This window comes from Tiliqua scincoides, chromosome 8, assembly GCF_035046505.1.
Source record: "Tiliqua scincoides isolate rTilSci1 chromosome 8, rTilSci1.hap2, whole genome shotgun sequence".
Taxonomy (NCBI): domain Eukaryota; kingdom Metazoa; phylum Chordata; class Lepidosauria; order Squamata; family Scincidae; genus Tiliqua; species Tiliqua scincoides.
Genome location: NC_089828.1, coordinates 53,824,122 through 53,839,952, shown reverse-complemented (window position 1 = coordinate 53,839,952; position 15,831 = coordinate 53,824,122). Strand labels below are relative to the sequence as shown.

Below are 15,831 nucleotides of genomic sequence, written 5' to 3'. Positions count from 1 at the left end.
GGGTGCTCCTTTTTTTAGCAGGAGGAGAGTAACTGACCCACCTCACCCCAGCACTGTCTGTTCTAGTGGCTGTCTGCTGGTATTCATTTGCATCTTTTTAGATTGTGGGCCCTTTTGGGACAGGGAGCCATTTAGTTATTTGATTTTTCTCTGTAAACCGCTTTGTGAACTTTGAGTTGAAAAGCGGTATATAAATACTGTTAATAATAATAATAATAATATATGTACTCACATGTAGTTTCTGTGTGCATGTGTGTATATATGCATTTGTATACACACACACACTATATATATGTATACACACATATATATATACATACATTATATCTATATATACATATATATGTATTATATGTACACACATAACGTGTGTGCATGTGCGTGCATGTATACACAATGTATACTTATATACCTATATAATCATATACTATAACATTATAATGCTATTATAATTTATATATAATTTATATACATAGTATATGTGCATATAAAGAAATGTGATATAAGTGAATTATATAACTTATATACTTTATACAATTATAAATTCTATATACACTAATTTATATAAAACCCGCAAGTGTTGCATGAAGTGCTGGAGCGTTACTCTAGTTTATTCGTACCTTTACGGCTTCCGCAAAGCACTCTCGCTCTCCCTCCCTAGGCCTGACGCGTGCGCCATGACTCCCTGCCCTCCTCCCCATGCGCGGTGCCCTTTGGCATCCCGGCGGCTTTCGGCGCCCTTGGCGCGCATGCGCGGCCCGCTCGGTCCCTTCCCCCAGCCTCTCGCCTGCCTGCCGCGCGTGCGCAGTGCGGTCGTCTCGTTCTCGCTGCCCGTCTCCCTCCCTCCCGGCGGCGGCGGAGTTGGGGGCGGCGGGCTCCCGCTTCCGGTGCGGCGTTGCCATGGCGGCCTGCGGGGCCTGATGGCTGCGGAGGAGGAGGGCGGCAGCAGCTGAGCGAGGAGGGGGCCCCTCAGACCCTCCCCCGCGGGCCATGGCGGCCCACAAGCCCGTGGAGTGGGTGCAGGCCGTGGTCAGCCGCTTCGACGAGCAGGTGGGCGGGCCTGGGGGCGGGGGGCTCACGGTGCCGGGGAGGGGTGGGGGGAGCTTACTTTTACTTCGTCAGTCTAGCCAGTCCCCTTTTAAAGACACCCAGGCCAGATGCCATCACCACGTCCTGTGGCAGGGAGTTCCACAGTTCAGTGCCACCCTGGTAAAAGAAGTGCCACCGCCACTTCTTGCAGCAGGGAGTTCTACAGACCAGGGCCACCCAGGTAAAAGACGTGCCACCGCCACTTCTTGTGGCAGGGAGTTCTACAGATCAGTGCCACCCTGGGTAAAAGAAGTGCTACTGCAACTTCTTGTGGCAGGGAGTTCCACAGACCAGTGTCACCCTGGGTAGAAGAAGTGCCGCCACCACATCTTGTGGCACAAGGTTCCACAGACCATTGTCACCCCAGGTAGAAGACGAGCCGCCACCACATCTTGTGGCACAGGGTTCCACAGACCAGTGTCACCCTGTGTAGAAGTGCCGCCACCACATCCTGGGGCAGGAAGTTCCACAGACTAAATAGTGTCTCTGCGCTTGCCTCCTCCATAAGAATGTAAGAGCCGCACTGGATCAGGCCAGAGGCCCATCTAGTCCAGCTTCCTTGTATTTCACAGTGGCCCATCAGATGTCTCCAGAAGCAGGCAACTCAGCAAGAGACCTGGTCCTGGTGCCCTCCTTTGCACCTGGCATTCTGAGGTAGCCTCCTTCTAACCAGGAGGTTGCACAAACCTATCACGGCTCATAACCTGTGATGGACATCAGTCTGCCCAGTCCCCTTTTATGTTTGTTTCCTCAGAAGTAACTCCCAACGTATTCACTTGGGACTTACTTCTGAGTAATTGCACAGAAGGCTGCAACATGTGCTGGGCAATATACAGTATAAACTGACCTGTTGTCTCCTGAGTTATGTGTCTGAATATGGTCCTTTACCATAGGGCAAAGGCTGATTAGTTTATGGCTGGTTAATGCCTTTTCTGTACCTTTAAAACAAGTACTGGGGGGGAAAAGTCTCAAGAAACTAAAATGTTCAAAACTGATATTTACACATAACATAAGAAGAGCCCTGCTGGATCAGGCCAAAGGCCCCTCTAGTCCAGCTTCCTGTATCTCACAGTGGTCCACCAGATGCCTCAGGGAGCACACAAGAGACCAGCATCCTGGTGCCCTCCCTTGTATCTGGCATGCTGAGGTAGCCTACTTCTAAAATCAGGATGCTGCATATTCTCATCATGGCTTGTAACCTGTGATGGACTTTTCTTCCAGAAATCTGTCCAACCCCCTTTTGAAGGCATCTAGGCCAGGTATCATCACCACAACTTGTGGCAAGGAGTTCCACAGACTAATTATACACCGAGTTCCACACACTAATTACACAGACTAATTATTACACTGGGTAAAGAACCTGGACTTCATGCAAGCCCCCTAGCACCCCTATGCAAAAAATACAATTAAATTTGTAATAATTAGAGTAGATTTATTAGATTATAGAGAAAATTCATGAGTTGCTGCTTTTGTTGCTGGCTGTGGATGGTCTATTCTCTGCCCTCTGTGGGGGGAGTGCTTGCTCATTAAGATGCTGGAAGTGATAAAATATTTTTTGTAGTCACTAAAACTTCTGTAGCTGGAGTTGCCACCTAAAGAAAGATTCATTTCCAAGGAACTTGGAAATCACAAAGTCTAGATTGTATCCCAGTACACCCCAATACATATTCCAATATGATCTTCTGGACTATAAAACTTGGCCTTAGAACTTGAAAATGAATCTTTCTTTAGGGAAAATACTTTTCCTAAGACCTCACAGACCTCTTCTCAGGGTCTTGCGGACCACCTGTGGTCCACAGACCATAGGTTGGGAAGCAGTGGCATAGAGGGTTCTGATGAGGAGTAGGAAGAAGAGATGAACAGTAGCTGGAGAGTGGGTTTCCGTCCAAGCCTGGTGGGAACACATCTTCTAAACCAGGGGTGTCAAACTGGTTTCATACAGAGGGCTGAAAGCATTCAGGACGCCTGCTGAGGGCCGGACATGATGTCATTAACCAGAAAGTGACATCATTAAGCAGCTAATGACCAGAAATCAGCACTTTGTTCTCATTAACTGCAAATGACAGAAGAGAAAATACGCAAATCTTGATCATATTTCAAGATATGGGAGAGCCCTATTTTCATGTGGGCTGCTGTTTCAGCAGTAACACCTCAGCACTGCTCAGCAGTTGAGAGCCTGAGGACCGGATAAAAAGCTTCCGGGGGCCACATCTGGCCCCCGGGCCTTATGTTTGACACCCCTGTTCTAAATTCTCTTCTCCCTTTAAGTATGCACTGGAGTTCTTTCCTTGGGGAATGGCAGCCCTGGGACACTCTGGGCTTGAAATGGAGTGGAGCAGCCGGACCAGTTGGATTTTGCTCTACGGGAGATTAAAAGGCCAAATGATCTTTTTTGGCGGGGGGGGGGGGGTTTGAGGCTCAGGGTAGGAGATGCAGCAGCTGTATGATGCCTTGCAGAACTCATCTGTAGCTGGGTGAGTCTATTGGATCTTTTCTTCCTCCCCCTCAAAGATGAATTGGAGCTAGTGACATTGGGAATGTCAGCAGTGGGGTGCCTTGGACATGAGCAGAAAGGGAGTAGCAACACCAGTGGGTTTTGTTCCATGCGGTGAAAAATAGTTGGGTGTTCTCTGTGGAAATGAGACCACTGAGTGCCCCCTCTGGATGTGTTGGAGTGCATGCCTTAAGGCTTAGGGAGCCATATCTCTGGGCATGTTCCTGTTTAGATCAGTTTGGTGTGGTGCCAAAGATAGATTGAATAATTTTGGGGGAGAGGGCAAGATGGAAAGTTGCTGGATGATGCTTTGCAGTTTATTTCTGATGATAAATTTCAAGGGGTAACTATTAGTTTGTTAACAGTTAACAGGTAGCTGCTATTGTGGGTTAGCTGCACATCTAACAAAATGGGTTCTGGGCCATGAAGTCTTATATCTCAATCCATCTGTTGTTCCTTGAAGCTTCAAGATGCTTTGATGTATTTATGGGACAAGTCCCCTAAATCTCCTGAAATTCACTAGAGGCTTTTCCTGGCAAATTGCATGATGTGTACAGTGAGGTCCCCCTCCATGGGGTTTAGGCTCATTTTGCAGTAGGAGGTGGAGGGAGAATTAGGAGATGAGTCCTTCTTGAGTGAGATGGAGAACTAGCTGGATTCAGTACAGCTGACCTCCCTTGGGAGATGAGGATGTGAGGAAGCTTGGGTTCCACCCTTGTGACATGTAAAGGGGGGCTATTAGTGGAGAGTATTGGAGGGACAATTCCTCAAGATAAATGTGTTGAAGAATTGGGACTAACACACTTTGGATTTTGGAATCTGTGATACTTTATGGAGTGAGATGAGGGAAAGTAGCTTGGATGCATTGCAGCTTTTTTTGTGAGGAGTGGGAGTCATGCGGAATGAAGGATTCATGTGTCAGATTGAAAATATTTCCTCACACAAAAGTCCCATCCATTCCCATGGCACAAGGATGGAGCACGAATCAAAACTCTATCCATTAACCATACAAAGCAGGGACCCTTTTGTATGGGGAAAATTTGACTGTTGGAAGCAACAGATCATGAAGGAGTTGGAAGGGTCCTCTGGGTGTGCTGAAGCTTCACTTTTGTAGCATGGGAACCACAGATGCTTTTGTGAATGGGGAGGAGTAATTCCTTCTGTGTGCCCTCAAGGTAAGCATCCAAACAAACTGGAACTTGCTCTTTAGAGTTTGTAAGTGGGATCCAGGAAGTCAGGGAACTTGCTGGCCTTTGAGAATTAGGGAACTGCCCCTTTTCAAGTGGCTTGGGGAGACGCTTCATTTTGAAAAAAGATCCATTGTACAATATCTTCGCTTAGGACTTTCTGGGCAGACACAGGAAGCGTTTCTTGGCCTGGGGTTGTGAAAATGTTGATGCTGCTTTATATGGAGAATAAGGTATTCGGAATTTTCCCAGTGGAGATTCTTCACTGTCAGAGGAATAGATTCCTCACCATTTCCCCAGAGCCTTTCTGACAGCTGAGGGGGAGTTCAGATATAATTTGGTGGTTTGTTCGACTGGCTCCAATGAGTGACTCTGTATAGATTGGACAGACTCTGTATAGATTGTATAGATTGGACAGAGAAACCGATTTAGCTGTGCTGTGTGTATAGTTCAGCAATATTAGTGTTCTGAAACTGCAACAGAAAGGCCTACATGTATGCAGAGAGAGCATCTTTTACCCTTATTTTAAATAGTTGGGTGTCGCTGTTTTATAGTTGGATCCTTCACATCACTCCAAAATGAGAATTTTCATTGTCATCTGGCATACATACAGTGCACTCCTACGCATGTCTTCTCAGAAGTAATGTTTATTGTGTTCAGTGGGGCTTACTCCCATGAAAGTGTGTATAGCAGTGTTTCCCAAAGCTTTTAGCACTGGGACTCACTTTTTTAAGCAATACTCTATTGGGACCCACTTCGGTTTAAGAGACTCTTAAAAAAGGAGAGCTAGAAAGAAATAATATTTTATTTATTTAGAAGTAACAATAACCAGGAAATTACCCTCAAACATTATTTATACATGCTTCCAAACTTCAGGAGCTTAGTTCCAGTTAGCAGCTATCACTGCAGGAGCTGAGCTTTAAGCAAGATAATTAGCAGCTACAGTACCTGATTTTTGAATAGCCTCAGGGCTTATGGCAGTTATCTGATCTTTCCATCACCCTTTGGCAACCCACCAGAAATCAGGTTGCGGCCCACCAGTGGGTCCTGACCCACTGTTTAGGAACCACTGGTGTATAAAATTGGAGCCATAGGGACATAAGAAGCAGTATTCTGAAGAGTCAGGCCATTGGTCCCTCTAGTTCAGTATTGACAGATAGGTTTTGGAAACTTTAACATTTCAGAGATGTTCCAATAATAAAAGGACATGTGTTTTGACAAATATTAAAATACCTTAACATTTTTCATTTGATGTCATTTGTGCCTTGTGGGGTTGAGCTGGTTAACAAATGAGAAGTTACGGAGTTCAGCTGTTTAAGCTATTGCACCATCTTTAAAGTGAGGTACTTTCCTGCTTGAGAGATTGAAGTCTTTTAAGAGGAGTGGCTGAACTGCAGAAATTAAACTTCCTAAGAGGAATTAAGGGACTGGTGGACTTCCATTGTTCCTCAAGTTATGGGCATATGTTCCCGCCCCCCCCCCGCCCCCCAAATCTTTGGAAAAGTACTTCTAAGATTGAGTCAAAGTTGTGTTTTTCAGTTGATGGAAGTAAATGTGGTTGACAGAACTTCCATGAGAATGTAATTAGACTAGTGTTGTTGATGGAAAGAGATGGTCTGGTAACATTTTGACGAACTTACCGGGAAGTGGAAAAACACAGGGAAAGTCTTTAGTTTTATGACTGACCTGGTGTTATGATCCAGTGCATAGAGTTTTGAAAATGAAGATCCAAGTGGCGTTGGCAAAGGATGTTTTGTTTTTCAGCTGTAGTTATCAGTGTGCAAAAAAATATTATTGTAAATATGGAAGAATAAAAGGAATTCAATGCAGACTAAGCCCAACAGCCTTTGTGGGCAGTTTGTGTAGGTTTAGCAGTTTAAGTGCAGCCCCTGGGAGGGACTGACTGATAATGGGACGAAATCAGCAGATAGCCACACAAAGCGTAAAATGTGCATAATTATCAGAAGTCTGAAAATGAGGCGTCTGTACACCTAACAGTCCAAACAGAGCATGCAGTTTGTCTCTCAATAGAGGCCTTCAGTAATCCAACAAAGACTGAGTCAAACCGCATACAAGGCAGAATGTTGGGCTGTAGAAATTCCATTGCCTCTGAATGACATGCTTGAATCACTTTGATTTGGGGGGAGGGGCACTTCCTGTGGCAGCCAGGAACCACCATCTCTACTTGCAGAATGCAAACCATTTGCTAGTGCATGTGTGACAGTCAAGTTATGGGATGTGTGTCTTTTGAAGCAGAGTCAAGGTTACTTCCCAGATGAGTAACCAGTGAGTAGCTGTGAAGGTTGGACCCAATACCTTCTGCATACAGAACATGTGCTGTACTACTAGGCCAGAGGTTGTCAAACTAGGGCTTTGTGATGCCCCAGCCTGAGGGCCCTGGCCTCTGCCCCCCTTAAAGGGCAGGGAGGGGGGAACAGAGTGAAGCAATCACCTGCAATGCACTGCTTTCAAGGGGTGCAGGGGCTTCCCTGCACTCACCAGAGGCTGCAGCAGGCTCCCGGGGATACTGGGAGCCCCGCACGAGCCTCTGCAGGGCCCCCCGAAGTGCGCAGACACGCAAAATAACCATCATGACCTGCGTTTGGTTGTGAAACCAGAAGCAGGGTCATGATCATTATTTTGATATTTTGCGTGCTTTGGGGAGCCCTGCAGAGGCTCGTGTGGGGATTCCGCCGCTCTGGGAGTCTGTTGCAAGCTCTGGTGAGTGCAGGAAAGCCTCTGTGCCCTTTGAAAGTGGCACAATCCAGGCGATTGCTTTGCTTCATTCCCCCCGCCCTTGCAATAATTTGCAGTGGTTCTCAAACTCTGGGAGAGTTTGAGAACTGCTGCACTCGGCTATCGCTCAGCAACTGGTGAGTCATGACCTGATTTTTGGTGGATCACCAAAGGGTGATGGAAAGATCAGATAATGAATTGCCTCAAGCCCTGAGACTATTCAAAAATCATATTGTAGCTGCTATTACTTTGCAAAGAGCTCAGCTCCTGCAGTTTGCAAGCACGTGGAAATGTAGGGAGATAAATGTTTCAGAATGCAATCCTGAGCTGGGCCAGCATAAGTCCCTTACGGTGGCCAGATTTAGCCTCTGTGCCGATGTAAATGGGTAAGATCATGCTGATGGCGAGCTGCCAGCACAAGGTTTTGGGGAGGGAGTTCTGGGGGCATTCTGGGGTGGAGGAAGGTTGGGCAGGGCGGGTGAGGGAGGGAGGTGGTGCCAGGATCTGCCACTTAGGCCAGATCCTAACACCCCTCTTGGGAGGTCTGGCCTAATGCCATGATGCTCAGATCTGTGCCACCGATTTAGGTGGCGCAGTTCCAAGTATCCCCATTCAGCCCACTGGCGTGTAACTCAGGGTAAGTGGAATTAATTCGCCTACTCCAGAGCAGGTTAGGATTGGGCTTCCCAGGTCTTTTTTCTGGCTATTATTATTTTATTTGTATTATTTCTTTGTAGATCTCCTTTTTTTTAAAGTCTTGTAAACTTAGGTGGGTCCCGATAGAATGTCATTTAAGTGGGTCCTGCTGCTATAAAGTTTGGGAACTACTGCTTTATGGGATGGCCATTACTTATTACTCTGTCTCAGTGTTTTTAATAGGGAACTGTTAAAGTTTTATCACTTGATGGTTGTCCATGAAATGCAGATAAGTTAGTGTGTCTGTAAGTGCTGCATGTGTATATATTATTTTAATCAAAAGTGCAACTTCCTCAAAGTGGCCTTTTTAAAAAAAATGAGATTCTGTTCCGTGGCTGAGCCTTGTTTGCAACCAGCCAACTCTAGTAAATGACGTAGGAGGGAAATGATTGGTCTGTGACCTTTTGAAGAATTTGTGGACTACAGCTTGAACAAAGTGCCTAGTGTTCACAGAGGAGAATTCGTATCTTGGATGTATAGTATTGAGTTGTTTCAAGTTTTACCTGTGTTGCTTTTTGGAGATGCAATCCAGAGTTTTAACACTTTTCATGCGATCCAGAGTTTTAACAGTTTTAAATCTCCTGCAACAGTCTGGGTCTCATTCAAAACCTGGATAGTAAAATGTGAGTCCAAGTTAGTCTGTTATCACTGTTTCAGTGATGAAAGGCAGTCGAGTTATGCCTGTGGAAGCTCATGCCACAGTAAAATTGGTGGTCTTTAAGGTGACATGAGAATCTTGCATTTCTCTGGAATTTGTTGTTAGTTATTTTGTCCAGGTGACTTAAATGTTGAGTGTGAGATGGTTTCAATAAAAGATGCATCAAGTCTGGGATCTTGCTTCCCACAGTGTCCAACCTTTGTCAATCACTCCTGAACTCATCTGATAATGCGTTTATAATCTTGTTTCTCCATGTGAGTTTAGACTCATGCCCAGGTTCATTTGACCTCATATACAAGTTTAGTGAGATCAGGTTGGCATGGCAAGTCTCTGCTTCCAAGGAGGGGAATTGCCAGAGATTTAAATCTCAGAAAGTGCTCTTGCAAAGTTGCTTTTAGAGTAAAAACATTTTCTCCAGTTACCAATGATGTCTTAAATGCAGTGGACTGCAATTCTGCATGTTTTGTTCCAAGCGAGTGCTTACTGATCCTCCTTTTCCTGCAGCTTCCAATCAAAGCTGGCCAACAGACTACTCACACTAAAGTCAGCACAGAACATAATAAGGAGTGTCTCATCAACATTTCCAAGTACAAGTTTTCCCTGGTCATCAGTGGTCTCACCAATATCTTAAAAAATGTTAACAATATGGTAAGTAGTATTCTCTTGTTGCTGCAGATATACAGGTGAATGTACTTTTAATCTAGGAAGAGAAATAAATAAACTTGTTATTCATCCTCCAGTGCAAAATGTTTCCTATTTATAATGCAATCTTTTTTAAATGAGGGCCCTTAAAATCCTAAAGGATCACATCATAGATTAAACTGGGTCAGTCAAAACTGATGTGATATGAATTTTGTTGGAAAATTTGGAATTGAAAAACTTTATTATGTCCTAAATTGATTCAGTTTAGCACCCTTATTTGTGTTGTTTAAAAACAAATATACAACAGTGAAGATGGAACAAGTCATATGTATCAAAGCAAAGGCAGCAAGGAGAAAGTACAGTTAAGAATACAGTTACCTCTGGACTTTACAGGCTTACTTGCATTCAAGAGGGTAAAACTAAGATTGCATAGACTCAAAATTACCTTGAAAATCTCTTACATCTGGAAAATACAGACTGTCTCTTTAAAGGGATAGGCAGGAACTGAAACCATTGGGGGGCACAACAGCTTCATTCTAAAATCTTGTGCTCACTGTCAGGCATGCAGTTAGTGAGTGGAACGGCGGACGGAATTGCCTAAGGTATTTAAACTGCCTTTTTGGTTTACTGACTGCATCAAGTTGAATTCGTGCAGGTCAACTGTGCCTAAGATGAGGGGCAACTGTATAACAAACGAATAAAAAAATGTGATATACTGTATAATATGATTGACCTAGGAAAGATAATTAGCTAATTTGTACAAGTGATAAATCTGTTTCTATCATGAAGGGCAAATAAGCCAATGGGAAATATTCTTAAAATTATTTTGCAGGGTGATTTGACTTACTTTGAGTAAACAGAACTATAAAAGGATGTCATGTTCATTTTGCATGCTGTATAAATATCTCAAACGTTTTCACAAGCCAAAATATTTGAACTGAAGCGTTTGAAGGGGGGGATCTCAAAAAGCACACTTAATGTGAAATTTAAATTCAAAGCTCTTTGTGTTTATATATATAGACACACACATATATACGCACATACATACACGTATTAAGATTTATGATACAGTGGGTCTTCATTATTTTTGGATTTGGTATCTGCGGTTTAAACCCATCATGGGTTTCAAACCCACACTAGAAGGACCCACAGAGGACCTCCCAGGCACAACCTCCAGTCATGTTTGGTAGGTCTTCTGAGTTGTGGGGAAGCCATGCACTACCTCACTGCAACTCAGACGTCCTCCAGGGCATGACCTCCAGTTACATCCAGGAGATCCTATTTGGGTTGAACAGCGGATTTCATTACCTGCGGCTTTCAGCACCCACAGGAGCCCCATGGATGCCGAGGCACGACCTATATGTGCTTTCTAAGGATAGGTACCTGGATAAAGTTGATTACATATTTCTAGCTTCTCAGTTTGACTCAGGTATTCATTCATTATGTTATAAAATGATGCATGTTAATGTTATGACACTCTTTGTTTCATTTTAAATCCAGTGAGTTAGCCATTATGTTGCATTAGGGCTCGGTTTCTCCACTTAATATGAAGCTGTGATTGACTGAGGCACCCCTATGAAAGCAGATGCTTGGTTGGCATCCTGTTCTTCCTCTCACTCCAAACTGCCCTTGGCTGTCTCCACAAGCCTTGGGGGCGTGTGTTTTGCAGGAAATGTTGCACGTGTTCTCTGGTTACATCCCTGGTGCTAGAGGTCCAAGAATATTGCCTGTCTCCGGTTTCCAAGCTGTGAAGCAGGCATGTTGTATACATCATGTAATCAAATCCATAATTGCATATTTTTCCCTCTCTTTCCCTCTTTCTCTGTTATTGCCTGTGTGTCTGATTTTTAGGGTGCAAGTCCCTTGGGGCAGGAAGCTGACCCATCATTCTCTGTATAGTGCTGTGTATATTGATGGAGCCACATAAATATTACCACTGTTCTTATTTCTAAACTCTCAATCTATTTCCTGTTTTCTAGAGAATATTTGGAGAAGCTGCTGAAAAGAACTTGTATCTTTCTCAACTGATTATTTTGGATACACTGGAAAAATGTCTGGCTGGGGTGAGTAGTCTGATAAACACATACCTTGTATGTGGAAAAACCTCATCCTGTTTTATTTAGTCAATTTCATCCTTCCTATCTCCCAGAAAAAGGGGAGTCTAAGGGCCCAATTCTATCCAAATTTCCAGCACTAGTGTAGCCGCAATGCAGCCCCGAAGTAAGGGAAAAAATGTTCCCGTACCTTGAGGAGGCCTCTGTCACTGCCTCCACAGTGACACATCACAGGATGCAGTGCACACCCTATTAGCACAGCTACACCAGCGCTGAAATATTGAATAGGATTGGGCTCTAACAAAAACAATAAATACAAAAAGTACCAATTAAAAAAGTACCAATTAAAACTCTTATGCAGTACAGTGAAATATAAATTATGTAAAACAATACAAATTGGCTATGCCAGTGGTTCTTGAACTGGTGGGTTGTGACCCACCAGCCTGGGAACCATTGCTGTTGCCTCCGTAAGGTTTGGGGAAAGGGGGAAGGCATTGACGCAATCCCCAGGATTGCACCACTGCAGGGGACATAGGGGCTTGTTTTAACTCACCCTAGACTCTGCCAGTGTCTGGGGTATGGGGAGCCCTATGCGTCTAAACACTGGTAAAACTCAACTGCAACCCACTTCCTGGTTGTGATTGCGAAACCGGAAGTGGGTCGTGATCATGTTTTTTCAGTGATTAGAGGTCCGTGGAGCCCTGCAGATGGTTCTGCAGGACTCCCTGCACCCCTTGGATGCCAGCAGGGACTAGGGTGAATTACAACAAAGCCCCTATGTCCCTCGCAGTGACGTGATCAAATGGCTGGGGATCACATCGCTGCTTTCCACCCCGCCTCCACAAAGGCTTACCCTGGTCCTCAAGCTTCCAGAGAGTTTGAGAACCAGTGAGCTTTGTCATTAAAATCAATTGGGAGAACAATAGCAGCATAAAAATACAGTCTACAGCAACATAAATTAAATGTTTTATTATTTAATCAACTGTCTAACTGTCTTTACATGGTTCATTGGGGTTTGACTTGCTTTTATACTTTTAATTGTTTTATTCCTGCTCTGTTTTAAACTCTGCAAACTGCCTTGGTTGTCCTTGCCTGGAGAAAGGTGGGATATAAATCATTTAAATAAACAAAAAAGCACACAAATCAATAAAACCCAACAATAAGAACAAATATCACAGCAAGAATAGCTATGGAAACAACAATGTAATAAAACTTATAGCAACATAAAAGATAAAATCACATTGTTGTCACATACTGTGAATTGCCTGTACTCTGGATATATCTGAATTAGTTCAGATACATCTGGATAATCCAGATGTTTTTGTAATGAGGAATGGCAGTGTGCAGTGTGTATCTTGATGCTGGTATGTCAGATTTTTTTTTTTAAACCTCTGGTCCTTCACCTGACTAGAAAATATAGGTGTTTTTTTTGCAAAGCCCTGCAGTAGATTCCTTATGTATTTTTGCCTCCATCAGGAAATGGACAGAGGGTTTGACATGTACAGCTATTTCTTCATTCTTTGTACACCAATGTGGACTCTCATCTATGAAAATATAACGGGAAGTCACCCTTGACTAACTTAATACAGAAGTCTTTGAGGCATTTCCTGCTCCTTTCCTGCCCTTTATACAGTTTCAAATTTTAGAAAGTTCTTTATGGCCAATTCTTGATTTTTATTTAAAATAAAAAGCAAAACCAGCCATAACCACTGAGTAGCTGGGCAAAAGTAATTCACGTTGCACTTGGAACCCGGACTTTCAGATTTTGCTATCTTTGGATCCAGAAAAACTATTACAGGAGTTTAGCGCAGAGATTTAAAACTGCCTTGAGTGCCACAGGACAATATTTTTTAAAAGGTGTCTCCCTTTCCTTGCAGCTCAGCTGGTGCAGGAAGGTTAAAAAAAATCATTAAAACTGCAAAAATCCCGTTGGTATTGTAAGTTCACTGGCAATCTCTTTGGACACATGCACAGTTATATTTCAGTCTGGCTTAATACTGTATACAGACAATGCAGCTTTTTCTCTTACTGCAAAAGATGACTTTTGCAGGTGCTTCCTAGTTTACATTTGTCTAAACTTCCAGTGGGAATCTAGTCCTGAGGTGTCCAGAAAAATGCTCCTATTTTCAGTTGGCTCTCTTCTTGGAGTCTCTTTGCTTCTTTTTTACTTTTTTTAATTAACTACCTTGGGGATTCAGTCAGTTGGGCAGCTCTTTCTGCTAAGCTGCATAGTTATAAAGCCGAACTTGGGATTCTGGGTGAAAATTCTGTGTTTATTCCTGTGGGTTTCTTTTAACACAGTTCCAAACTCAATGAAATGAGATCATCTCTAAGCTGCTTGTGATTCCTAAGACGGGTTTTGAACATTTGCTTTCCAAGCCATGGCAGGCAAAATAGCTTGCAGTTTGTCATCTGACACCTTATAAATATATGTATATAGAAATGCAGTGGTGGGACCCACAGCCTGTTCTTTTCGTTCTGTGAAGCATAAGTTGGATCCAGCATTTGGCTCCAAGTCCCTGGATTGCCCTGTCTCTTCGCTTCAGCCTGATGCTGCACCCTGAACTGTGCCAGTAATCCAGTGTGGCCCAGCTTGCTGTGCCATAATATCCCACTTTTTTTCTCAAATTAAACCAGAGTGATTAACAATAAAGCATAATTAAAACAATGTAAAATTAAACCAGTAATTAGTAGCAAAAATAATACCACCCAGTTCATGGCATAAACCAGTGAAGGAACAAATGCAATAGCACCATAGATAATGGGTGTAGAAGTCTCCAAACACTTTGTGGAGGAAAATATGGGGGGTGCCCAGCTAACCTGCATGAGGAAGGCATTCTGCAGGATTGGTACTACCACTGAAAAGACCCAGCTCATAGTAGATGCCTGCTTTACCTTTGGAGAAGGGTCACTGCAGTGATGATTGTAGCACTGTGCTATTGCCTAATCTGTAATGGGAGCCCCCAGAGAAGGACCATTGATACAGGTCCTAATAAACTGTGCAGGTCCCTGTGGAAAAAGGTTGGCCTTCAGGTACCCTGTATATGCTTGGGGAGAAGGACAGTGAGTTGCTTGTATTCACTTGCTGTGTGGTAATTCCCCGTTGCAGGGAGGTGCCACATGCATGCAAGTGGGGGAATAGCCAGAGCTGCTGTAACACAAGTGCCGTTACAAGCTGTAGTGAGTAGTGCAGCAAGCCGATGCCCTGTACTTTTCCACAGGTTAGTTGGATGTGTGTCTCATGAGTTCTCGCATGCATGCACATATTTAGGTTATGAAAAGAATGCCAATAGCTTGTGAATATAAAGCATTTCCTGTGTTACAAATGGTGGGGCATAGGGAACCCTCCGTGGATATGCTGCTGTCCGTACCAATAAACTGTAACCTCTTAGCAACCAAAAGACACGATGCGACTTGATGAGACGATGCTGGTCAAGCAGCTGCTGCCGGAGATTTGCCATTTCATCCACACCTACCGTGAAGGGAATCAGCATGCAGCAGAGCTTCGAAGTTCTGCCTCTGGGGTCCTCTTCTCTCTCAGCTGCAATAACTTCAATGCAGTCTTCAGCCGTATTTCCACCAGGTGAGTGTGTGAAAGAGTGCAGAAGGGGCCTCAGCACAGTGGCAGAGTACCTGCTCCGCATGCCAGAGGTCCTAGGCTCAGTCCTCAGCACCTCCAGTCAGCAAGTAGCAGGTGATGGGACAGATCCAGCCCAAGATGCCTGAGAGCCATGGCAAGTGAGAGACAATTCTGGGTTCGCTGGATCAATGGCCTGATTCAATATGGAGTGGCTTCGTGTGTTCCCTACTTGTTGTATTTTGACTAAAAGGACATAGTGGAACTGGTAAAGGTGCAGAAGAGAGTGACCAAAATGATTAGTGGACTGGGGCACCTCTCCTGCAAGGAAAGGCTACAGTGTTTGGGGCTCTTCAGTCTCAAATCAAAGGCACCTAAGAGGGGGACATGATTGAGACGTACAAAATCATACAGGGGATGGATAGAGGTGGATGAATAGAGAGTGGATAGAGGAATGCTCTTTTCCCTCTCATACAACACCAGACCCAGGACACCAGACATCCTCTAAAATTGAATGTCAGGAGAGTTCGAACAAACAAAAGAACCTCAGTTCTAAGGTCCTTTCCCCTTATCCATTTAATGGAAGCCCAGTTCAGACAGGTATGTTGGTGATCGCATTGTGGGCATGTACCCCTTTCCTCCCCTACGCATATGACTTTAGGGATATATAAAACTGACTTCTGCTAAGTTAGACCATT

The 15,831-nt window shown here is 44.1% G+C and overlaps 1 protein-coding gene across 5 annotated transcripts in view; it reads left to right on the top strand.

Moving 5' to 3' along the window:
* The first annotated feature begins 839 nt into the window (after window positions 1–839).
* The window catches only part of NF1 (neurofibromin 1), a 177,285-nt gene continuing 162,293 nt past the window's right edge, over window positions 840–15,831 (top strand). For all 5 annotated transcript variants that reach the window (XM_066634972.1, XM_066634973.1, XM_066634971.1 and 2 more), the window contains exons 1-4: window positions 840–1,050; window positions 9,365–9,508; window positions 11,482–11,565; window positions 14,949–15,139. In XM_066634972.1, coding sequence (XP_066491069.1) covers window positions 991–1,050; window positions 9,365–9,508; window positions 11,482–11,565; window positions 14,949–15,139 — 479 coding nt within the window. In that variant the 5' untranslated portion in view covers window positions 840–990. The remainder of the gene's footprint in view (window positions 1,051–9,364; window positions 9,509–11,481; window positions 11,566–14,948; window positions 15,140–15,831) is intronic.